The sequence below is a fragment of the Balaenoptera acutorostrata genome, chromosome 12 (assembly GCF_949987535.1).
Source record: "Balaenoptera acutorostrata chromosome 12, mBalAcu1.1, whole genome shotgun sequence".
In the NCBI taxonomy this organism is placed as follows: Eukaryota; Metazoa; Chordata; class Mammalia; order Artiodactyla; family Balaenopteridae; genus Balaenoptera; species Balaenoptera acutorostrata.
Genome location: NC_080075.1, coordinates 55,896,729 through 55,922,011, shown reverse-complemented (window position 1 = coordinate 55,922,011; position 25,283 = coordinate 55,896,729). Strand labels below are relative to the sequence as shown.

Genomic DNA, 25,283 nt, shown 5'->3' with positions numbered 1-25,283 from the left:
ATTTCAGGTTGATAGGTTGAGAATCAACCAGAAGTTCTGGTTAATGATTTGTCAAGTTTCAGGTCGCTCTCACCCAGAGATCAACTGGCATCCTCTTGAGCAGCAAATAAGGGGGAAGAATATTGTGCGAGCTTATTAAAAAAACCCCAGACTTCCCTAGTGCAAGAACAAAATTGTTGTCCTGTTCTACCCACCAGCAGTAGATGCATTAAGAGCTCTCCTTTCCAGTAGGTCATTTGGGCCAGACTGCTCACCAGAGTGGCCAGAGCAGCTCCAGAATAAAGGAGGGATGCCTTGCCTTCTTCAACACTGCAGTCTTTTTTTCTCAGGAAGATGATTTGAAAGAATAAAAGATATAATGTCATATCGTCATTTTAATACTTCTACCTTAAAAACACACACACACGCACACTTGCTATTTTAGCTTCTCACTTCTAATTTTTTTGTAGCCTCAGGAGTGAAGAGGGGACTGAGGTGGAAAAGAGAATACGCTTTCCTTCTTGACCCCGTGTTCCTGCCGACCTCAAGCTGGCTTGAGGCAGGTTTAGGGAACACCTTGACCTAAAGCTTTCTTCCTTGCTTGGCTCAAGCAGATAGAAACTTTTTGTTCCAGGAGGTTGTTGCCTATGTGGTGAGTATATCTGCTCCTGCATCATACCTCACGTCTCCTCCTGCCTTTCACAATTCTGTAGGAAATGCCTGGAAGCAGTACAAATCGGCTGAAAGCAGGGGCTCTGGTCGTATTCCTGTCACTCCCCTGAGCTCCCTGGCATGTGTGCTGTGTGATGAGAGACTGTCGTCTCTATGAATTTTCATTTTCTGTTACTTTGCCAGCTGCCTGTTTTCCAAAACAACTTTCAGAATTTCTCATCAAACCCTACATTCACTTAAAAGAAATGGGTCTCTCTCCTTCCAATCTGCTATTAATTTTTCACATAGCTTTTTCATTTACAGCATTGGAGAAAGAAAGTTCATTTTAAAAAAAAATCTATAAACCACCGTTAGAATAACAGAAACAGCATGCTTGAATTTTCTTGAGTGTTTTTTTTCCAGTTTCTATATAAGAAGAAAGGGGAGAAAAATGTCCGTTTTATTTTCTTTACTATGTGTAGCATGGTGGGGAAACCATGAACTTGTGAACTTTGGAGCAAGACAGTCCTTGGTACAAAATCAGGCTCTACCACTTAATAACAATGCACCCTTGGGTGAGTTATCGAGATTTTCTTAGCCCCAGTTTCCTCATTTGCATAGTGGAGAGAATAATACTGATCTTGTAGGATCCTTTCAAGAAGCAGAGAAAATATGTTTTAATCACACACCGTACAGTAAATGGTACCTATTATTTCTATTATTAGATTTGTTTACAAATGGATTTTGTCTTTTGCTTTAGACTGTAAAATTTCCAAAGTTTATCTCCTAACACCACTCTCCCTGCAGGTTCTACATGATTTTTCTAGCTTCCCAGTACAACCTCCCCAAAAAGGATCTGAAATTCATTCATACTAAACTCATAATGGCCCTCCCACAGGATCTGTGTTTTAACAGGGCTTTAAGCCTCAAGCTTGAGGGATAAAGCTGACACAGTGGAGCTGAAAGTAACAGGGATCATTTGGTTTTCAGGACACCAGTACCTCTGAATTTCCAGCTCTCAGGAGCCAGGTCAGCCTAACTCACTTTTACATAGGCGCTAGGATCCATGTGATAGTCATTCTAATATAATCTTTCCTCTCAGTATTTATTTTCCTTTGTCCCTCCCCATAGGCAGGATAAATGTGTAACACAAAGGCCTGGTACCTAGCATCCCGGAGGCACTCAGTAAATATTGGTTGAGTTGAATGAACAGTTCTCACAGTTAAAACATTTTCCTTCTGATGTTTACCCTAAGTCTCTCCTGCTTGGTTTATCTATTACCTCCTGAATTAGATATCTATTGCTGAGTAACAGATTATCCCAAATTTAGTAGCTTAAGACAATAAGAAATTGGTATTATTCCTTACAGTTTCTGTGGGTCAGGAATTCAGGAGTAGCTTTAGCTGGATGGCTCTGGCCTGTGGTCTCTCGTGAGGGTGCAGTCAAGATGTTGGCCAGGGCTGTGGCTGACCAAGGGCTCAAATGGGGCTGGAGGATCCAATTCCAGGATGGCTGACACACCTGACTCATGAGTCAGTGTTGACTGGCAGGAGGTTTCAGTTTCCCACCGAATGGACCTCTCCGTAGGGCTGTTTGCGTGTCCTCAGAACATGGCAGCTGGCTTTCCAAGAGTGATCCAAGAAAGAGCAAGGTGGAAGCTGCAATGTCTTTTATGACCTAGCCTCAGAAGTCACACTCTGTCATTTCTGCAAAATCTTTTTGGTCACACGAGTCAGCAGGGCATCTCTAGTCATTGTAGGAGGGGCCTACATTGAAGGTGTTAATACCAGGAGGTAGGGATCCCTGGGGGTCATTGTGGAGACTGGCCACCATACCTCTCATTCAACCCTTTCTTTTTTCTCCCAGAAAATGAAGTTTCTTTTCAAGGCTTTCCTCTAGGTAGATTTCAATTCTCTCCTCCTAGGCATCTCACGACCTATTAGGGGTAGCCAGACTCACTAGCACTGTAGAGATGTGCTTTGGCCAGGGCCAGTGCTAAAACATCACTAGGGATTCTTGAATTCTTAAGACTGTGGTAGACCTTAACTGCAGCTTAACCTTTGTTGTCTAGTCCCAGTTAATGCTTAAGCCAAGACCTACTGAAAGGGTGGGCAGGTGACTGCACTGTATTCAGGGCCCAGATTTCCAGTTTAGGAAAGTGCCATCTTCTGTAAGTAAAGACACAGCTCTGGGGCTGCCCTGAGGGAGTAAGGTATAGGATAGGAGTTGGGTTTTTAGGAGAGAAGTTGGGTAATATTTGGCCATAACTACTTCTTCCCCAGAGCCCTGGTGACCAAGAATGGATACGTGCAAGAAGTTTGCTGAGATTCAAGGCAGGGCCTGTGGCCGGTAATATTTTCCCTCTGGACAGAGATAACTTACTCATTTGGGGAATTGATCTCCATTTGTACTTCATTAGCACTAAGACCTAAGCTAACTGGATCTCCCTTAAGCATCTATGGCTTCAGAATATTTTCTTAGGTTCATTAAACTGCAAAGAAAAAAAGGTTTTCCCCTCCCCCACCCCCATCTTTTGTTCTTGATGTTTTTCATTTTCTGTGTATGGGAGTTTATAGATTTGAGACCCCAAATTTAGCAGATGTCTCTGTTGTTTTGTAGAGCTCTTAGAAATACATTTTTCTCCTCACATAGTGACTATTCTTTCCCCAACATTCTCCTGTCTCTCTGGAAGACATCTCATGGAGAGATAGGAGTTTCTGAGGCCCTAAGAAGCAATCCTGGAAATTCATTAATTTTTCCAGACTGCAGTGTTCCCTGGAAAGAGGTGTCAGCATCGGGTGGGTGGGACACATTGCGTGTGTGTGTGTGTGTGTGTGTGTGTGTGTGTGTGTGTGTGTAGTTAGAGCCTGTGTGCCTTGAAGGAGCACAGGGTTGGATTCTGGATTGCTTTGCTTTCAGTTATTGAAAGCATTATTGTTTTTGACCTCGTTATCCCTCTCTCTACATGCAGAATAGAATTCTGGTCATAGTCTCCATGGAACATAAAACTTTTCAGAAAAAGTTTAATTTAAGCAGGTTTTTGAAGCCAAGGGAAAAGATGTAAGTTCCACGGGCACTATGGCCATGATGGCTGTATCTGTAGGGACCTGGGGCTTGTTCACCTATGTTAAGCTTCCCAAGGAAAGTCCATCCTCCCAATACCCTGCCCTAGAAACTGGCTAGACCTGGGTTACTTGGAGGGACAATGGAAGGAAGGTGAGCTCACTTAGTGGTCCAAGGGATGGGGAGAATAGATTGTGTGACTTAAGACAAATCCATCTGCTTTCTGGAAAGGTGTGGGATTCACTTGGCCAATGACCAGCCTGGACTTTGTGACTTAGTAATCATCTTTACTTCTTTTAATCTTCTTTCTCCATCTCCTTTGTCTTACAAGTCTTTCATTGCCTATTTTTTTGTTGTTGTTTTGTTTTTATCTTCTGATTCCCTGAAACTATTCTTCTTTCCTAGTTAGCCTGATAAATACCCATCTGGCCAACTTCCTGGGAACCCTGCTCAGGACTTCAGATCTCTCTGGGAAAGGCTATGGTTTTTCTTTTTAATTTTAACTTTAAAATATTAGTGACAGTACAAAACTGCCTTAGCAAACAGAGGAGTTTGGGGAAAATAAAGAGTGAGTTCATTGTGGTATTTTGGGAAATTGTGCAGGCAGTTAATTTTGAGAAGGTCTCTGGAGCCTGGTATGACGAGGTAAGGGGACCACTTGGGCATTAGAGGGTGTGATTTTTAGGTCACTGTACGTGAACCTTTCCGAATCCTGCCTGCCGCTGACTGAATGATGTCGAACGGCTGATAGCAACAACACTGATGGGTGTGGGTTTTTCAGTAAATAATCCCATAACCTTTTTTGGCTGGGCTACCTTGTCATTAAAAGGCTTATGATATATTTGAAAAGGGGGGTGTCAACCTTCACTTGGCATTGACGCCCCCCCCCCTCCGCCCATGACCACCAGCTAGCACCTGGGAATGGACAGATGCTCTGCTGAGACTTCTGCCACTGCTTTCCCACAGGCATTTTTTAATAGAGCATTTTAGAAACATGAACCACAGACATGACCTCATGGACATGAGCTCCACAGGGCTCAGGTGCCCAGGAATTCAGCAGCAGCTAAGTTTCCTGTGATGTGAATCACAGGACCATCGCTGGCACCAGTGAGGTCTCTGGCCCCGCCCTTGGCTGGTGCTGCACTTGGCTGATTTCCCTGGATGAGAAGGCTCTTTGAGCATTTAGCAGGTCTGCCTGGAGGGGTTTTGCTCTGCGGTTTTTCTCCTGGCAAGTAGTGACTTTTCCTGGGTACCAGAAGCATGTAGTAGTTCCAATGTGACTGCAATGTGTAATTTTGAATGGATGGAGGAGGGAGGAAGGGAGGGAATGAATAAATGCGGACAGGCAGGAGGCAAGGAGACTTCCTGCTTAAGTACGATCACTGTTCTCCAGTGGTTCTCCATGTCCCCATGTGCTTTGCATCAGAGCCTGGGTGGTGGGATTGGGGGGCTGCCCGCCCCCTTTCTCCCTGGGGTGCTCTCCCTCAGTGGCCATCCCACTGTCCTGCCACCACTGGGTTTGACCTTAGTTTACCCTAGCGCTACTCTCCCTACCCTGTCAAGTGTCCAGATTTTTCACGTTTTTTTTTTCCCCCCAACAAAGCACAAACTAGCTTAAGCTTTATTTTAAATAAGTGGACAGAGCATACGCCCTGCCATGAACACAAAACAGGTCATTCAGAAAGTAAAGATGAGAAAGAAGAAAATGGTTTACATTAAATTTGAGATGCTAATCTTGAAATGCCACCAGTGCTCTTCTGATTAGATTACATACAGAATAACACATGCAGACAATTCCAAACCTCTCCTCCTAGACATTTCTGCTTCACATTGTGTGGCTCTTTGGGAAGACATAGATAGCACAGACTAATCTCTCTCGTGGAATTAATTGCTGTTTCCTCTTTCCTGTTTTGAACAGAAATTTTCTTTATTGTGTGAGTACAACATGTAGAACATAGTCTTCGGCACCACATAAATATTTACTTAGTCATTAAAACTCACTGTCATGTAGCATTGATTTCAACTTGAAAATATTATAATCCATCTTCCTCATGGAAAATAAAATGAAAAGGCACTGCTCCTTTGATTTTCAGTACCTAGTTTTGTTTTGTTTTGTTTTGTTTCCGTGATCTTGCATTTTTAACAGTAAGTCCATAAAGTTAAACCAGAGATTTACTGAGAGGGAAAATTAAGTAAACTCCTCAGAGACTGAGTGGGAAAAATTCCATTTAGTCTCTGTCAGGAGCTCCTCCCCACACCCCAGTCATAATCACTGTTGTCTGGACTTTGATGGTAATTCCTTGCTTTGTTAGTGGAGACTTATCTATTAAGGACCGAATCCAAAGTATTTGAGAAGAATAATTTAGAGAGTGGCTATGGCCCTTCCATTGTGGCCAAGAGTCTGTGCTCAGAGCCCTGCCTTCCAACCAGTATCCACATAATAAACGTGTTTTAGGATGTACAGTTTTTTACCCTTCAGAAAGTCTCAATGTGTATTTCTCCTTATGCTCTTCGAGGATATTTATCCTTTTCTCTTTCTTATTTTATTCAAATATACACTATACACATGTTTCCTAGTTTTCTTTTTCTACTTATTGTTTCTAGGTGGACTTAGCATATCTGCTTTTTGAATCCACTGCATTAAATTTTACTATGTGGGTGTGTTATGAATTAATCAGTCCCCTTTAGCTTTCTTTTCTAAGTCTCTAGACGAGAGCAGGATGAATGTGTGGAGAGGTGGGTGGGCAGCAGCCGGGAAGAGACTTCCATACACACAGTTGGGTACCAGGGATCTAGGCTATTCCGCCATCCTTGGGAGGTGTGGATGGACGGGCCAGGGTGAGAATTCCTGAACTGACATTCCCTGTTAGCTGTGTGACCTTGAACAAATCAGTTATTAACGTCTTGGGGCCTCGGTTTCTTCATTTGTAAGTCAAGAAGAATACCACCTCATGATATTAGAGGGTGTGTGTAAGTTGCTTTCATACCTCGTGTATATGTAATAATACCTCATGTATACGTAATAATATCTCATGTATCTGTAATAATACCTCATGTATACGTAATAATATCTCATGTATCTGTAATAGTACCTCATAGATGTGTAACAGTACCTCATATATAGAATAATACCTCATAGATGTAAGATGCTTAGAATGGTGCTTAGCACATGCCCATACATGCTAGCTGTTATTTTTCAGCTTCAGAATTATCCAAGATTTGACAGTTATTTAGACAAAAATACTGGGATGGTTGAGTTGTTTTCTTTGTGTTGTGAAACAACCTGCCTTGAAGACTGTATTCACTCTTTGCTTGGGTTCCAAGACGAGCCGTCCGAGGACGTTCCCAGCCTTTTCTCGAACTAGTCACATTTCTTACTGCTTTTGTCCTGGAGCTGAGTCAGTGCTCCTTGCCCAGCCCAGTCTTCCCGAGAGTTCTCCAAGTCTGAAGATGGAGTCTGCTTCTCCAGAGCCTCTGATGGATGGGGTTGGGGAAGGCCATGACGACTCTCTCTGTTATTCACAGCGGCAGGGGTGGACCATCTGGAGGCAGCCGGACCCCAGCAGGGGTAGGTTTTGCTGGGCAGGGGATGAGGCAGTTTCACTCCCTCTCAGTAAGAAGGTGCCGTGTTGGCACCTGGGGGAGAGAATGTGCCAGCTTGGTGTTTAGGCAGAGCCGTTGCACTAGCTCTTCTTGATGGATAAGAAAACAGAAGCCCAAAGAGGTTAAATGACTTGTTCTAGGATATAAAGCAAGTTTGGGGCAAAGGCAAAATTTGTCCAGTCTCCCAGCACCTATTATAACCATACTGGTAGAAAGAGAAGGTCAAAAGAGGGAGGTCAGAAAAAATAAAGAAGACCACCCATGACATACTTGCTTGTGGAAAAGACCCCTGTGTGCCCTGAACATCAAGAGTAGGTGACCTTCCTGCAGTGAGGAATGACACTGGTGCCCAGAGGTGGCCGGTCATGCATATTGGTCCTTCTGACTGGTCCAGGCTCCCAGGTCAAGGGTCTTGGGCAAGCTTGATCCTTGGGTTTGGCAGTCCTTGTTACACATACCCGGGGAGGAAGTTCTGGCATCTGGGAGTTCGTCAGCGTTAGCCTATTAGAAATTCCCTGCTGGATATTCTTTAACTGTAAGGCATTCCAAGAGCACTGAGGTTAAGGGTGCCCATGACCTTGTGTGGGGGATTGTGTTCATTCCTGTCAGCTCAGCCCTCTTTTTGTGCAGGAGGACATGAGATGAGGTGAGGGAGGTGATGATGAAGCAGTGAGACCTTCAGTAATCAGACTGGCCAGAAGAGGTGGCATAGGGTTTGGTGCCAGGGGCTGCCTCTCCCTGTGTCTGTGAGTGTCCCTCTGGTCTAGACTGAGAAGTCTCAGCCCAAGGAAAAGAGGCCGGCTGAGATTGATCAACAGAACAATAACTGCGAGGTGTGGGTTCTTTGTGCTTCTCCTGCCACTTGCCTGCAACCTGTCATAGATTCTTTTGAGTACGGGGGCTGTAAGATAACTATTGGTGTAGAAGCCCCTAGGAGTTTGAGCTTATAGGCAAATCAAACCAAGCAGAAAACATTCCTGGAATGTTGTTAGAGATTGGAATTGCTGAGGATCTCACAGCTGCTTCATAGGGTGTCTGCTTAGCTTTATGCCTTTGTGAATTCTTGTCATTGTATCTGACCGGCCAAGATCTTCATTTCCACAGAAAGTTTCACAAGAGTTATCCAACTTTGCGTTGGCCTCTCCCTGACTTGAGTCACCCCTTCTACTGTGTGGTAGATGCAGCCATAAAACAAAGGATCTGTGTAGGGCAGGAAGGGCCATCTGGGAGGAAAGCCAGCATTGGTTTTGCCTCATGGGCTGTGGCAAATGAAACGTTGCCCCAGGTGGGTGTGACTGAGTGCATCCAGTGACGGCAGAGAGCATCCTTCAGAGTAAGTCACAGATGTGGGGGCAGCTGGTGTGACTCTTCACTCAGTTCAGAACCACAGGCAATTGGGGAAGCCGATAAAATGTATATTGTCTCTCCTGATGTCCATGCCAACATCTGGTGCCCTTTCCTCCTCATTCATGCCATGCAGCCCCCCACTCCTGCAAGACGAGGGACCCTTCCATTACCTAATGCTTTAGGCAGAAAGAACTGCTTTTAAAAGTCATTAAAGAGCATTAGAGAACATTTTTTCAAATATACAAATACATAATCCCATCATCCTCGTGTAACATAATTCTTACTTTCATGTTGCCTTCAACCTGCAAATGTGTTTTACGTAGGGTTGTGTTTCTGTGCCTTCTGTTTCCCCATGTTCCTACATAGTCTTTCCCTACCATTTTTAAATTGCTATAGATGTAATATAATTCATTAGACCATTCTCCTAATGTGAGACAATCAAGTTATTTCTATTTGATGGCCGATTAGACATGCCATGGGGAACTCTATAAGTTATAAGTGTATAGCTTTTAGTTTCTGTTTAATTATTGACTTGGCAATTCCTTAGGAATTAAAGCTTAATCAGAGGTTATGAATCTGTTTGTGATGTTTGCTATGTACTGTAATATTGCTTCTGAAAATATTATGTGACATTGCCTCTAGCAGTGAAAGAATAAATCAGTTTCACAGCAGCCTTCCAAATAGCTGATAATACCATTTTAAAACAAATTTGTTTCTTTATTAGGCATTAAATGGTATGTCAGTGGTATGTCTAGACTGCTCTGCTTTGCATTTTAAGAATTCCTAGTAAGAGTGAATATTTTATATTTCTCTCCTCCTATAAATTTTATGTTCATGTCATTTACACATTTATCTATAGATAAAGATCTTGATGAATATATTTGTTTTTATGTGTTTTTTTAATACATTTTTTTCATTTTATTTATTTATTTTTGGCTGCATTGGGTCTTCGTTGCTGCGCACGGGCTTTCTCTAGTTGTGGTGAGCGGGGGCTACTCTTCACTGCGGTGCGCAGGCTTCTCATTGCGGTGGCTTCTCTTATTGTGGAGCACGGGCTCTAGGCATGTGGGCTTTCAGTAGTTGTGGCTCGCAGGCTCAGTAGTTGTGGCACATGGGCTTAGTTGCTCCGCGGCATGTGGGACCTTCCTGGACCAGGAATCAAACCCGTGTCCCCCGCGTTGGCAGGCGGATTCTTAATCACTGTGCCACCAGGGAAGTCCCTTGATGAATATATTTGGATTTGTTGATACGTAGATCTCTATGGTATGCTTGCCATTGAATTGGAAACTAATCAAAAGTGAACAAACAAATCCAAGTTGTAGAATGTTCCATAAGACAATATCCTATATTTTTCATAAATGTATCATAAAAAGGAAAAATGTCAAGAAAATTGTTCTAGATTAGGAGATTAAAGAGACATGGCAACAAATGCATGAACTCTAATTAGCTCCTGGATTAAACTTTTAAAAACAACAGCAACGTAAAGGACATTTTGGGGACAATCAGGGAGATTTGAATATGAACTGTATATTGGATAGTTATGTCAATGTTAAATTTCTTGACTTTGATACTGTGATTATGTAGGAGAATGTCTTTGTTCTTAGGAGATAAAGGCTGATGTATTTAGGGGTGAAGTGTTGCTTCAAATGGTTCGGCAAAACTATGCATCTGTCTATCATGTATTTCATATTATGCAATAATATATTGTAATTAATATAATTATAATCATGTCATAATATAATATATCGTAATGATATTATGTTAATAGCGTACATATATTAATATATTATGCTATATTATATGTAAGTATATAGTATATAAATTATGCATGATGTATTTGATATATATGTTAATTGATATTATACACACAAATATATATATGTATTTGTAAATCTTTTACCCCTGCACCATGCACTCTCTTACCCACGCATGAGTGTGCCTGCACACACACACAGTGCATTACTCCCTTCCCTGTGGAAGCTGCATTTTAATAGAGACCCTTCACATCAGTGGGAAATGCTGAAGGGAGCCATTGCTAGCAGTGACTCCAGGCCCAGCAGGGAGGTTCTCTGGGGCTGCGGAACCTCATGGCCCCCCTGTGCAGAGGTGTGTGGAATGGGGGTGTTTTCATCAGCCAGGGGCCCCACCCCCTTTCTCCTGCAGCTTTGTGTGCAGGCCTCCTTGGAGCATGAAGTTTACCTGTGTTCTTCCTCTCCTGTAGCCTTTTGTCTCCCCACATCTTGGATGCAGAATCTGACTTTTAAAAGGCAGTGCGCATATGCTTTGGGGCAGGGTAACGGAACCCTTTGGGGAAGTTAGATCAGAGAGACCCCACCTTAGCAGGAGCCGTCCTTGGCTCTCTATCTACCCTGCGCCCAAGACCCTCCCATCCCCCAGCCCCCACCCTCTGCAGGCTTGAAGCAGCTTTTCCCCCGGTGTCAGTGCACCCCACCAAGAGGTCTTCAAAAGTAAATGGAATTAAATTAATTGGTTGCTGCATTTATCTATTAAGTCAGTGTAAACACAGTTTAGAATGTTCAGTTTGGTTGCTGTGGTCATTTCTCTAAAAGGTTGAGAAATAAGGCCCTCAGGGAGCCCTATAACCCCCGTTATAGCAGCGCTCCCTTGAGAAGACTAGATTGAACTCATCACCATTTTAACTGAAAACACAATTTCCAGGATCAAAATGACTCACAAATCTGAGAGATTCGTAAATCAAACTGCATCTTAAACACATTAGGGCTTACTGTTGGCATATATTCCGTGGTGAATCCTTCTTTGAAAGAATTTGAAGGGTGCCTTGTACAAAGAGAATCCCCATCCCCTGGCCTGAGCTGCCCAGGGCTGAGTTTTGGGGTTTGGATTTTTGTAGATCAGGTTTGTAGCAAGTAAGGGCTATTGAAAAGATTTGTTTTTTTAAAATACCACATTTTTTCCAGCTTATAAAAATAGAATAGTCTAAATATACCGAAAAGTATGAAGGAGAAAGTCACCTCTAATTGTACAGTTGAGTGATGATTGTCATATTTTTGCATGCGTGTGTGTGTGTGTGTGTGTGTGTGTGTGTGTGTAGATGTCTCTAGTTAGAACTGGGATCTTCCTGTGAGAATTTGCTCAGCTGGGTCTCACCCCCTAGGTTGTGGCCAAGTAGGAGGTGGTGGGCTTTCTATACCCAGAGGTAGTCGGTGTCAGAGACTTTTTGAAACAATAAGCACCGGTTAAAAAGGAAACCCAGGCAGGGTGGGGGCTGTGAAGCAGGAGGTCCACAGGCAGACCCCCATCTGGGTCATCAGGGTCAGTGCTGAGGATGCAGCCTGGGAGCGCAGAGGGCAGCCTCCAGTCGACGGCCCTGCCTGTTTGCTTGCAGGCTGCGTCCCTCTAAAAGCACTCGCTAGGCGTTTGTTCCCCGTTGTTCTTGCCTTTTTCCTCCTTCAGTTTGATTTTCTCTCCACCCCTACCCTCTCTGGATTGACAAGATGCCCTTGGATTAAACAGATGTTTGGCTCACACACATGACCTCCGCTGCAGGGAACCTTATTGTCAAAGAGGTCCAGGAGGAACAAAGCTTGTTCCCCTGAGGACTGACGCTGTTATGCTGGAGTGTTGGGCACTGGCTGGTGCAGGGGGGATTTGGGGGGCACAGAGCCTTCCCAGTGCATTTTCAGTTGTGCCATGCAGGTGACGTTCCAGGGCATACTTGAGAGTGACAGGAGCTTGGTAGGAGACCCACAGCCTGCATCCTCTGCCCTCGGGAAAGCCACAGGCAGCTCAGCTCTTCCTTAACGAGAACCACCCCATGAGAGCTCTGGGGACTTACTGTAGGGAGAGTGGGCTGTCCCTCAGAGCAGCATGTGGCCAGTGGAAACTTGACGTCTCCCTCTCTGGATTAGAATCTGGGCTCCACCACTAGACAGCTGTATTAACAGAAACAGGTTACTTGAACTCTTCATTCCTCAGCTTTCACACCTGCAAAAGGGGGGGTAATAGCAGTACCCCTCAGGTGGGGTTGTTGTGATGACACGTGTCATGCATTTAGCATAGCACCTGCCGGAGTGTAAGCCCTCGACAAACATTAGCCGTTATCATCACTGTCTTAGTCTCCTCAGGCTGCCGTAACAAAATACCATAGACTGGGAGGCTTAGATAGCAGATATTTATTTCTCACAGTTCTGGAGGCTGGAAGTCTGAGATCAAGATGCCAGCATGGTTGGGTTCTGGTGAGGACTCTCTTCCTGGCTGGTTGACGACCACCTTCTCACTGTGTCCTCACATGGCAGAGAGTGAGCCAGCTCAGGTCTTTTCCTTTTTAAATATTTATTTATTTATTATTTATTTATTTTGGCTGCGCCGGGTCTCAGTTGCGGCATGTGGACTCTTAGTTGTGGCATGCGGACTCTTAGTTGTGGCATACATGCAGGATCTAGTTCCCTGACCAGGGATCGAACTGGGACCCCTGCATTGGGAGCACGGAGTATTACCCACTGGACCACCAGGGAAGTCCCACTTTTCCTTTTCTTATAATGGTATTAATCCCATCATGGGGGCCCCACCCTCATGCCTGCATCTAAACCTAATTACCCCCCAAAGGCACCCCCTCCAAATGCTATCGCATTGGGGTTCAGGGCTTTAACATATGAATGGGGAGGGGAGGGCAGGGGTGGCACAAACATTCAGTCCATAACAATATTATTATTTTTGTTGTCCCTTTGCAGGGTGTTCTTAGGTTTGGGACAGTCTTCCAGGGGGAGGGAAGGAAGAAATGAAGAAGCTCTTTTTGTCTCCAGTAGGGTCTTCAAGCCCATGGTGGTGGTTCTTGAGCCTTCTGGAAACTGTGTGCTTTCACAGTGTTTTATTTCCCTCTCCTTTTAACCTTTGGGGAAAGGCTCTTTATTGTCCTAGTCTAGATAAGAGGGAGAAGGAAGAAAAGTCAGGTTTATTAGGCAGCTGGGGGTGGAGGGAAGTCACACCACTGACTCCAGGCCACACCCCTTGGTGTTATCCCCATTGACAGAGGACAGTGCCCGCAGAGGCTCTGGGCCAGGAACACCAGCAGTCCAAGGTCACTCTGCTCAGAAGTTTCAGTGAGATTTGAACCCTGAGCCTTCTGACCCTGCACCCTTGCAACATGTAGCTGGTGTGGGGAGGAGTGGAGCGGCCTCACCTGGAGCAGGATCGGGGTTGGGATGGATGCTGAGTGCAGCTGTCATGGCAAAGTGCACAGTCTGGGCCTTCCCGTCACGTGGTGCTTGCTCGCTGGAGCTGAGCGGTGAAGTACCTCAGACCCCTGAGTCCCTCTACCAGTGGAGGCTGCCCCCACGCCCCCTTCTACCTCCATATCCCCGAGGCTGCAGTAGCTCTCCTGCAGGAGGTTATTTCAAGGGACGCTAATCCAGACTGTGTTTTCTCCTGTGCTCTTATCCTTCCCCAGCCCCCAAAGACAATGAAGAACGTGTGTTCCGGGAGCGCATGCGGCCCAGGAAGCGGCAGGGGGCTGTCAGGCGCAGGGTCCACCAGGTCAACGGCCACAAGTTCATGGCTACCTACCTTCGGCAACCCACCTACTGTTCCCACTGCAGGGATTTTATCTGGTAAGGCCCTCTTTCCTGGAAACCTCTAGTTATGCTTTCTTGGCGATGAGAGGTGGGGGGAATGGGTCAGGAGATTAGAAACTTTATGTAAAAAATGCTGATGTGCTTTATTTCTTTTTCTGACTACAGAAGACTTTTCTGGAAGGCTGAGTGGTACTTGGGGGGATAGATGGAAAGAAGAAACTATGGTTCCTGGTGCCTCTATACTTAGGATCATATCATACATCATATTTAAGGAGTTAAGATTTTATAACCAATAATGGTATTGTGGTTTGTTTTTTTAAAAAATCCTTATCTTTTAGAGAGACAAGCTGAATTATTTACAAATGAAATGATAGGATGTCTCAGATTTGTTAAGGAAAAAAATAAGCTGGAAGGAGGGGTGAGGGGCCAGGGGTAGAGATGAAACAAGGCTGGCCATGTATTGATCGTTGTTGGAGCTGGGTGATGGGTACATGAGGGTCCACTATATTCATCTCTCTATTTTAATATACATTTGAATTTTTCCATAATAAGCTTAAAATATCTGATTGCCAATATTTATAATACAAAGCAGTTCTTAGTAACTGTCATAACACTGGTGCTGATAGGATGCTAAGATTTCAGAGGAGGGAGAGAGGAACGTTGGCTGGAGTGCTCAGGGAAGGCTTCCTGGAGGAGGTGGCATTTCTCCTTTCATGATGACTAGGATTTTGATAGGCAGAGATAGGTAAGTAGTAGGCCTTTTGGGGAGGTGGAGAAACATAAGGAACACGGGCCTTGGGGATAAGCGGGGAACTTTTGATGAATACCTACCATGTGCCAGGGTCTCTCTTTGGCTCTGGAAATCTCTAATTAACTCTTCCCAGCATCCTATGAACTATGTATTATGAACCCCATTCCACTAACAACAGTACTGAGGCTCAGAAACGAGACCACTCTACGGCCCTCCAGCTAGGAAGTGTCAGAGGCCTGATTCCACCCCTGGCGAGCACGACTAATAGCTCATGCCCAGTCTTCCTGGCAACCTCTCTGAAACTGATGTGGAGTTTGCCAACACCCTGGGATCCTGCAGGGGAGAGTGAACAAGGCCACACTGCAACATGAACCCAGAAGGGGGACATTCGAATTGCACTGAGGACCCCCTGGATTCCCATGGTATCCAGGAAAGCCTCATCTCATCCTCATGGTGTTCTAGAACTAATCATAGAGGTTGGCGTGGACATCTGAGGTGACACAGCTTAGAGCAAAGTCAACCTGACTGAAGCAGAAATAATGCCCCACTCCACCCGCAGACATGTCTCATTCCTGGGGCTGACAACCATCTGACCTCCATCTCTGTATTTTGGTCAAGAACAGGGGGAACAGGTTCTGAAAGCTTAGTCTTAGAGACTCAGGTCTTCTGTAACCCATGGCCAGCACCACTGAACTCTAGGTTTCCTTAGCTGCAGCCCTAGTGACTTCTGGCTCCTTTCACTGGGCTGGGCACTGCAGGGAGCTGACCACTTGGTGGTGGTGCCCTGAGGACAGGGCTCAGGCCAGGCGGGTTGGATTGTTCTGTGTCCAGGCTGACCCTATACCTGCCCTAGGGTACCCTACTCTGGCCATGGAAGGACTCGCTGATGTTGACCTTCACATGGTAGATTGAGCTCCCAGTCCTGGCCACAGACTGCCCCATAACCCTTGGCTGCTTCTGGAATGCTCAGGGACTGTGCCTGCCAGCGACAGCCCTCCTCCACGATTATCCACGAAGAAGGACACACTCGACGACTCGAGGCCTGTGGAAAGCAAGCAGAGTCTTCGTGGCTTTCCAGAGCACAGCTGGGCCCCTGGAATGGTTGTTTGTATACGAAACTGAGCCCTGACACTGACCAAACCTTGCACCCATTCCAAGAGCTAGGGCTGCACTCAGTGGCCTTCAGAGAGAGTCATTTTAAGGCACCCTGCAACTGGGAGTGAGATCACTACCGCACTGCGGGGTGGACTCCAGTGTGCTTGATGCACTGTGGGCAGCGACTAGAATGATGGGAATGGGGTGGCTTTGTGTGGCTTTTGACCTGCTGAAATTCATTTTCTTAAAGGGCCGTATTCTTCTTTTCAGGGGTGTCATAGGAAAGCAGGGATACCAATGTCAAGGTAAGAGGGTATTGTATGAAGTAAATCCTTGGGGCCCGCAGGTCGATCCAGATCACCACTGCTCGTGGGAGGCGGGTGCTGGGTTGGATGACATCCAGAGCTCTGTTCGCTGGGCGTGCTTACGCTCCCTCCCCACAAAGCAAGTCCCTGATTTTCCTTTGTCCCTGCCTGACCATCTCTCCCCCATAACTGTGTGGGAGCAGATGTGCGGGACCACCATCTGCAGGTGTCCCAGGGGTCTCAGCCTTGTTTTGTAGCCTTTCTGGTGCACCTTCTTCTTTCCCCGTGAAATGTAAAACTTCAGTAAGATGCCCATTAGAGGCCGCCTGTGTCCTGAGCCGGGTTCTATGTGTTCTGTCAGCTCCCTCACTCTCCCACTCCCTGAAGAAGCTCCCTCGCCTGCTTGTTTTATTCAGTATCACTAATGGTCCTTGCTGGTTCTCTTTTTTGTCTCTTCAGTGCCGTCATTAGCTCTTAAACATTTAACAGTCACTTGAAAGTATGGGAGGGTTTGGTTTTTTCCCCAGTTAACTGACTACAGATGTAAGGTTAAGTTGTCCAGAACTGGATGGTGGGTATGTGATGAGGTCATGTTGAGGTTTCTCTGTGGTTGGAGCTGGGAGACCATCCCGTCTCCTTGCCCAGCCACTGGTTGACTTGGGTCTCACCCCTGGGGGACTGGGGTAGCTTCTGTGGGACATGGCTGTGCCTTGGGGGTAGCATGTACGCAGTTACACGTTACACACGTGACACTTCTTAGGTTACTTACAGCCACCTGCTGCCCAAACTGGCCCATGACACTAAAGACAGAGCTATAGGCCACTTCTTGGGGAAGTATTACATTAAATGAAATTTTTTGTTTGGCACAGAAGGGCACAACCAGATCAAGAAGCTTGAGCACTTCTGTGCCACAAAACATCCATTTGCCTGCTGCCGGCCGGCCGGCCGGCCTGCCTGTCACCCCAGCCAACCCTGGTGGGACCCTGAATGGAGCACATTCAGAGCAGCAGTTCCCTGGGTAGACAGTGCTTCACGGCTGGGCCATTGTTCCCTGACCTTGGCATAGAGAAACAAGAAAATTGATTGATACTCCTGGAACTAGAGAAAACTGCTGATGTCCTTTGGATATAAATGGTCCATTCTTCTCCAGAGCATTTAGGAAACCCTAATGGCTCTGATGGCAGAGTGCTTTGAAATGACTGCATAAAGGGCTTCAGGTAGGGCATTACATTAAGACTTGGCTACAGAGACAGAAGGGCGCGGCTCCCCTCGCTCCTCTGCAGAGACCTAATCGAATGAATCTCACGTTGGAACCTTTCTTCCCCTACTTGTCGCTCAGCCCTCTCGTGTTTTGCTCTTTGCAGTTTGCACTTGCGTGGTCCACAAGCGATGCCATGAGCTCATAATTACGAAGTGCGCTGGATTAAAGAAACAGGAAACTCCCGACGAGGTAAATATTTATAACATTGAAATTCTGGGCTTTCTTCACCGCCATCCCCACCTTCCACTGCCTCCTCTGTGGTCCCCAAGAGAAACCTTATCTCTTTGAGGTCCCGCTGCTGTCTTTGTTGTGTTGATCAAAAATGAAGGGAGTTGTCCACAGTCTTCCGATATGAGGTACAGCCTACGGAATGAGTGCGGCTCAGAGTCGGGTTTAGGTGTGTGAATAGGATGCCAAGAGCTGTGTGATCCCCAAATGAAAGCCCACAAGGAAAATGTGAGTTATTTTATGTCATTATCTCATCGGAACAGTGAAGGGGCTCACTGACATGTCAAGGGATCCACACGGTTCATAAATAGTAAGAGACACAACACTCAAGCAGGAACCTTATCTTTATGAGCTGATGGGGGAATGGAGTGGGATTAGCAAATCTAAGAAACACTTAGGAGCCTGAAAGAACCGCAATAATAACAATAATAGCTGACATTCATTGGGTACTTGCCGTGCCCTGATTTAAGCACTTTATCATATATTATTTAAAGCCGTAACAACCTTAACGAGATCCGTGTTGTTATTACCTTCACTTTCCAACAGAGAGAATAGGAGCATAGAGAGGTCAAATTAACTTGTCCCAAACCTCACAGCCCAGTATGTGAAAAAGCCACGTTCAAATCCAGCTAGTCAGTTCCGGAGTCTGAGCCCTTGACCACTATGTTCTCTTAATCTTAGAAACTAGTGTTAGATTGACTGTTAGAGAAGTTGTTAGGGGTAAGGAAGAGAGAAAATTCGACTTGAAGCCAGGTTTCTCCTAACTGAGTGATTAGGAGAAGAGTGGTTCCACTAACAGATGTAAAAACCTTTTGGGGAAGATGACAGGTGTGAATCTAAGTAGAGAAGTTATCTGTGTTCATGACAATTGATTTCAAAGACATGATTTTAATTCTCGGTGAAATAAATAAATACTGTATAATCATAGGCCATTAGATTTGGGAGTCAGAGAGGCCTTGGGTGGATTTATAATCAACTGGGTTTATAATCAAATGGGTATATACTTTGGCTTCTAAAAGGAGTTGCTTATAGAGATCTTCTACCTGCTTCTTAAAAATAATTCAACCAAGTGACATCTCAACATCCAAAGCATTTTCCATCTTTTATCTCCTTTTGATTTCACGCCATCTCTGGAAATCAGGAAGGGACGACGCTTAGATTGAGTGTCCCATGTCCCTGGAGGGCAGGCAGTACAAAGCACCGAAATTATTTACAGAGGTTCTACTGACAGGGTAGGAATTGCAAGTCACGGTCACCCGGGTCTCCTGGCTCCTGGTCTAGGATCATAACCCGAAGTATGTTGTTACCCTCATTAGTTTAAGTAAATGAAAGAAAAAGATGATTAGCTTGCTGTCTGTCTGTCTTCCTTCTTATGGACATTTTATTGAGCGTTTATTGAGCACTTCCTGTATGCCAGATAATTGTTCCATGTCCCAGTGAAATAAAGAGGAATACATGATTCCTGCTTTCAAGGATCTCATAAGTCTCAGTAAGTTAAAAAAAAAAAAATCTCGTAAATCTTATCAAGTGCGAACCTCTACAGGTTTATTTATATTCACAAATAGGCACACCTATGCTACAAATCTACGGAGGGGTGGGCACGATTGTTTTCAGTAAATCTGGGATGCTGGTACTGGGGTAAGTGCGCAGTAGGCGGCCGATGCACCTCACGCAGGGCTCAGTAAGATGCTGGTGCAGCGGCAGGATGAGCCACTCCTTGCTGCCGGGTGATAAGGAGGTTGTTATGAAGCTGAGTGACCCTGAGGGTGTGTGTGCACATACCTCGGAGTTTGTGTTCACGTTCACGTCCATGCCCAGCTCTCACCCCGCCGTGAGGGCTTTTCCCTCACCGGGCAGCAGTGAGCCAAGGACAGCTCCTCTGCTGTGTGCTGTCCCTAACGCCTGGAGTAGCAAGAGTGATGCTCTCCCGAGCCCAGGGGCTCTCAGGGGATGGTGCCCTGCTGTCCTGAGAGGGGCAGATTTTGTTCGTGTGGCTGCTCCACCAGAGATGTATCGGTAGGTGGAGAGCATCTCTTAGAGGGCAGAGGGAGACCCCTGCTGACCTCTTGCTTCAGTTAATGTTTCCCACCTCTTCCACCCCCAGCGTCTCATGGACCCCACAATCCTGTCATATTAGGTGGGTTGGGGGGCGCCATCCTTATTTGCCAGATAAGGAATCCAAAGCCCCGAGAAGTCAGGAGGCTTGCCTGAGACCTCACGGGGGGCTGGTGGCAGACCCAGGCCTGCAGATCAGATGCCTGGACTCCTCTCCCCCATCCTCTGCCCTTCCGCCTTGCCCCCTTCTCTTCACTCCTTTTAAACAATAAGTGGCAGCATAGTGGTTAGAAAGCCTGGGCCCTGAATTCAGACCCACAGCCTCAGATCCTGGCTCTGCCACGCAGCCGCCTGCAGGCACATCTCTTAATCTCCCTGTTCCTTAATTTCCTCATTTGTAAACTCGTGCCTACCCCATAGGGTGCTGGTGAGGTTTAACTGAGCCGGTGGTGCCTGGCCCGTGGTCAGCACCGACACCTTAGCGCCCTTAGTGGTCACCACTCCGTGTTAGCCATCTCCATCGTGATGGTTGTTTGTCCTAACTGATGACCTACAGTTTCCACGGCTGTGCTGGGTTCTTGGGTGTTCACAGAATCCCACATCCACCATCAAGCTGCAGAAAGACTCTGCCTAGCTAGGCTTTGGTGCTCAAGCAGCATTAAAAGCACATAATGACAATTCTTTAAGGTCAAAACGTGAGGTACAGGTTGAGTGCTGTGTGCCGTGGGAGTTGGAGGTCTGGAGTCCCAGAGGGGACTGATGGGGGAGCAGAGTCCAGCAGAGCAGCAGAGAGAGTGGGATAAGGGTCCCAGCAGGGAGGTTCTCTTCACCTCCTTCCCAGGGCAGCTTTCAGAGCAAGGAGCTTAGCGGTGACCCTGTGTTTTGCCGTCCCTGCAGGTGGGCTCCCAGCGGTTCAGTGTCAACATGCCCCACAAGTTCGGGATCCACAACTACAAGGTTCCCACCTTCTGCGACCACTGCGGCTCCTTGCTCTGGGGCCTCTTGCGGCAGGGTTTGCAGTGCAAAGGTAAGGCGCTGGTCCTGGCCTCCTCCCCCCCGCACCTGCGCCCCGATGTCCCTCCTCTTAAAGAATCTTTTCGTAGCCTTGAGAGTGCGTTCCAGGCCTGGCCAGAGGACTGAGCCCAAGCCCTCGCTAAGCCCTTATTAGTAACTCCGAGCATTTGTTAAGCAGTCTCTGTGCAGAGGCCATTCAAGGGACTCTGTAGAGGGAACCAGAAGAAGGAAGGCATGGCTCCATCTTTTAAGATAGTGAACAAGCTGGGGAGACAAGATGAGTCTATGAAAATGCAGAAGAAATTTAAGGAAAAAATACATTAGAGTAGAAGGGAAGAAAAGTTTTCGGAGTTAGGCCCTGAAATAAGTCATAGAGATTTTTCTGTCACCATCTGTGGTTCAGAGCTTACTCTTGGAAGGAACACTGCTAAAGCACTGTCACATCTTATTGATCCTTTGTAGGCCTGTGATAGATGTTATATTATGCCCATGGCCCCCCTGAGGAAACAGGCTCAGAGACTAAGTAATTTGATCATGTCATGTAGCTTGTGAGCAGAAGTAGGGTTTGAACCTTGACTTCTGAGTCCTGAGTTTCTTCCTCTGTTTCCTGCTGTCCTGCCTGTGAATTGATTTCTGCTCAAATGAGTGTGCTAATTGACACAGGTAATGGCATGTAATATGGGGAGGTGGGGACATACCCTGGGGGCCTGGATAGAGTGTCCAGTTTCACAAGCTGGTCCCAACCTGCTCACAGAGTTGGACAACCACGAACTATTGGGCAGGAATGTCTCATGGACATTATTTAAAAACAGTGTTTTATTATTTTAAAGTTAATTTAAAAATGAAAAACATATTAAATTTTATGAAATTATTTTATGTTATAAAAACACTATTTTATTATTAGTGAATGTATTATTGATAAATACCTATTGTGGAAAAATTGGAGAAAGAGGTACAGTGTAAGAAAGAAAGCTGAAGCCATGAACCAATTGGTCATTGAAGGGTTCCCAATGAGAAATTATGAGGACTGGAAATAAGGTACTGGCTGTAGTGGGAATAGAGAAGGAAACGAACTTAAGAGGTATCAAGGAGTGATTTATTGGCTGTAGTGACGAGATCCAACTGGGAGGATGGCGACACTACTCGCTGAGACAGGGAGCACATGAGGGAGGGCAGGGCTGGAGGCAGTGATGGTGGAGTTGAGTTGGGGGCATGTTAACTTTGAGGTGCCTGTGGGAAGTTTACATGGAGCTGTCTGACTGTTGGACATTCTCATCAAAACTCAGAGGAGAAGTCTAGACTGAGCATTTAGATTTGGGATTTGTCAATGTCTAAGTAGTAGTTAAACCTATAAAGTAGATGTCATCCCCAGGATAAGTACCTTGAGTGTGAAGAAAGAAGAAAACAACTTGGGAATCTGGGGGGTGCGGTGGGTCACCAACATCCTAGGATGAGCGTACAAAGGAACTGGGAGGGAAAGACCTCAGAGGTAGGAGGAAAAGTAGCAAGGAATGGCCTCATGGAAGCCAAGAAAGTAGAGAGTATTTTTTTTAAAATTTGAAGAAGGAAATGATGGATAGTGCCAAATGGTTCCAAGAAGTTATTTAAAGTAAGAAGTAGAACATGGGAAAATAGAACTATCATATGATCCAGCAATTCCACTTCTGGGTATTTTCCTGAAGAAAATAGAAACACTAATTTGAAAAGATACATGCACCCCTGTGTTCATTGCAGCATTATTTACAATAGCCAAGATATGGAAGCAACCTAAGTGTCCATTGATAGATGAATGGATAAAGAAGAGGTGGTGTGTATACACACACACACACACACACACACACACACACACACACACAATGGAATAGTACTCAGCCATAAAAATTAATTAAATCTTGCCATTTGCAACAACATGGATAGACCTAGAGGGTATTATGCTAAGTTAGATGAGTCAGAGAAAAACAAGCACTGTATGATTTCACTTATATGTGGAATCTATAAAACATCAAATGAACAAACACAAAACAGAAACATAGATACAGAGAACAAACAGGTGGTTGATGGCGGGGGAGGGGGGGATGAGTGAAATAGGTAAGGGAGATTGAGGTAAAAACTTCCAGTTACAAAATAAGTGAGCCAGTCACAAGGATGAAATGTACAGCATGGGGCACAGACTCAATAATACTGGAGTATCCTTGTATGGTGGCAGATGGTAACTAGACTTATTGTGGTGCTCATTTTGTAATATATAGAAATATTGAATCACTATTCAATATTCACTGGAACTAACATAGTGTTATAGGTCAATTATGCTTCAATAAAAATTAAAAAAAAAAAAATTCGAACATGGGGTTGGATTTAACAGCAAGGAGGTCACTAGTGCCCTCAGCAGGAGCTGTCTTGGTGGGGCAGTGGGGATCGATGCCCAAGTGCAGAGGCTGAGGTGAGAATGGAGGGTGAAGTATTTTCAGGTTATTTTATATAATCAGGAAAAAGACAGTGGAAATGGTGAGCCAGGAGAGACAGGGGACCATTGACAGAACAGGGACAGAGAGATGGATACCCCATCTCCCAGTGGAGGGAAAGCCTCAAGGCCAGGCCAGGGTACAGATATGTGTCCTATGTTGGGGAAGGGAGTCCAGGAGGAGGTGATTGGGCAGAGTGATCATTTAAGTTGTGAATCTTTTGAGGGCATTGCAAATAAAAATAAGTGCCCTTATTTCTGAAACAGGAGATCCTGTTCAAAGTTGAGGTGAGAAGTGGGGGTGGTGTAGAAGGCGTGAGCAGGGTTGGAAACAGCTGTCGCGGGAAGTGAGGACAACCTGCCCCAGGACAGGAGGAAGTGCTGGCTGCTGACACATCTCGTGTCCTGTGTGAGCTTCCCAGACATTCACATTTCCCTTTCTAGAATTCTAGCACATGACCTGAAAGAAACAGGGCCTACCTGAAATCCTTTTTGCCGTTACGTGACATTAAAACAAAGGAAGAGAAAGAAAAAAATGCAGCAGGAATCTCAAATGTTTTCAGAGGAGTGCTGCATTTTTGGGAAGTTGAGTGGGGTTGCTGGGAAGCAGAGTGCCTGCTTTGGATGGGACTCTGATGAAGCCATGTCTGGTTTTTAGTAAATCTATTAATTATTAATCTATCTAGAGAATCTAAATGAAGATTCGTCATATCATAAATATTGATATCTTAAGAAAGCAGCCCAGATGCCCAGACGCAGCAACTAGGGCTGTGGGTCCCTGGATGACCCCGGGAGAAGGCAGGGCCCACCCAGGGACAGTGTATTCAGCTCTTTTGGCAGGAAACACTCTCAAGCCTGCTCAAGTAAAGGATGGGGTGAACGAGGCTGCCTAGAGCAAGGATTCCTGTTCACTGGAGCCCAGGGGAACGTGAGGGGGTCAGGCCACACAGAGACAAGAGGGTAAAGGCTGTTCAGAATTTAGGGCCCCCAGCAAAAGTTCACAGATCTTCCCTGTCCTTTTCCTCTGCTACCATGACTTGGCCACTTCTTCCTTGCTCCTTTCCTACTCTTGCTGTTCCTTTCTCTCTCTCTCAATTAATAGACTTTATTATTTTTAGAGTAGTTTTGGATTCACAGCAGAACTGAACTGAAGGTACAGAGATTTCCCATATACCCCCTGACCCCACATACACTGAGCCTCCGCCACCATCAACATCTCCACCAGAGTGATACATTTCTTCCAGTCGCTGAACTTACATTGACACATCATAATCACCCAATGTCCACAATTTACATTAATTTCACTCTTGGTGTCGGATACTCTATGGGTTTTGACAAATGTATGATGACACGTATCATACAGAGTGGTTTCACTGCCCGCCCCCGCCCCCCCCCCCCCAATTCCTTGTGCTTCTCGCTTTTGATCCTTTTTCAACCTCAAGTCTTTCTGCCCCTGCAGGCCCCTTACCCTGTGGAGAGGTTGATGACCAGAAGAGGCCAGGAAGGGCCAGGGCAGGGGCCCCTCGTGTCTGGGTCTAAGCCTGGTTCCGCTCCTATGATTGTTAAGAAAAGGAAATCAAGACTTAAGTTACCTGCCCGGGGTCCCAGGGCAAGTCTCCATGGAGCTGGAGTTAAACCCAGGCAGCGGGCTCCTGCCCTGGCTCTGACCCGTGCTCCACACCCTCTCCGGCTCGGGGAGACTCCATCAGAATCCTCACCTCTGCTGGATCAGGCTGGCTTGGCCTCCTGGGCTGGAGCCCCTGTCCCCTGGTCGTGGTGGGACACCAGCCACTTGGCCTGCTGGTCTTTGGCTTCAGCTCTGTTGCCCGTCCCGCTCCTGGCGATAATCGGTTTAGGTATTTTTAGTGAAACCAGTTTCTCTCAAGCCTGGGTCTATAGGGAAGGATCCATGAGACTG

At 45.9% G+C, this 25,283-nt stretch overlaps 1 protein-coding gene across 3 annotated transcripts in view; it reads left to right on the top strand.

Moving 5' to 3' along the window:
- Window positions 1-25,283, top strand: part of PRKCE (protein kinase C epsilon) — a 517,974-nt gene that overhangs the window by 309,629 nt on the left and 183,062 nt on the right. For all 3 annotated transcript variants that reach the window (XM_057558401.1, XM_057558400.1, XM_057558402.1), the window contains 4 exons: window positions 14,072-14,231; window positions 16,312-16,346; window positions 17,711-17,796; window positions 20,788-20,917. In XM_057558401.1, coding sequence (XP_057414384.1) covers window positions 14,072-14,231; window positions 16,312-16,346; window positions 17,711-17,796; window positions 20,788-20,917 — 411 coding nt within the window. The remainder of the gene's footprint in view (window positions 1-14,071; window positions 14,232-16,311; window positions 16,347-17,710; window positions 17,797-20,787; window positions 20,918-25,283) is intronic.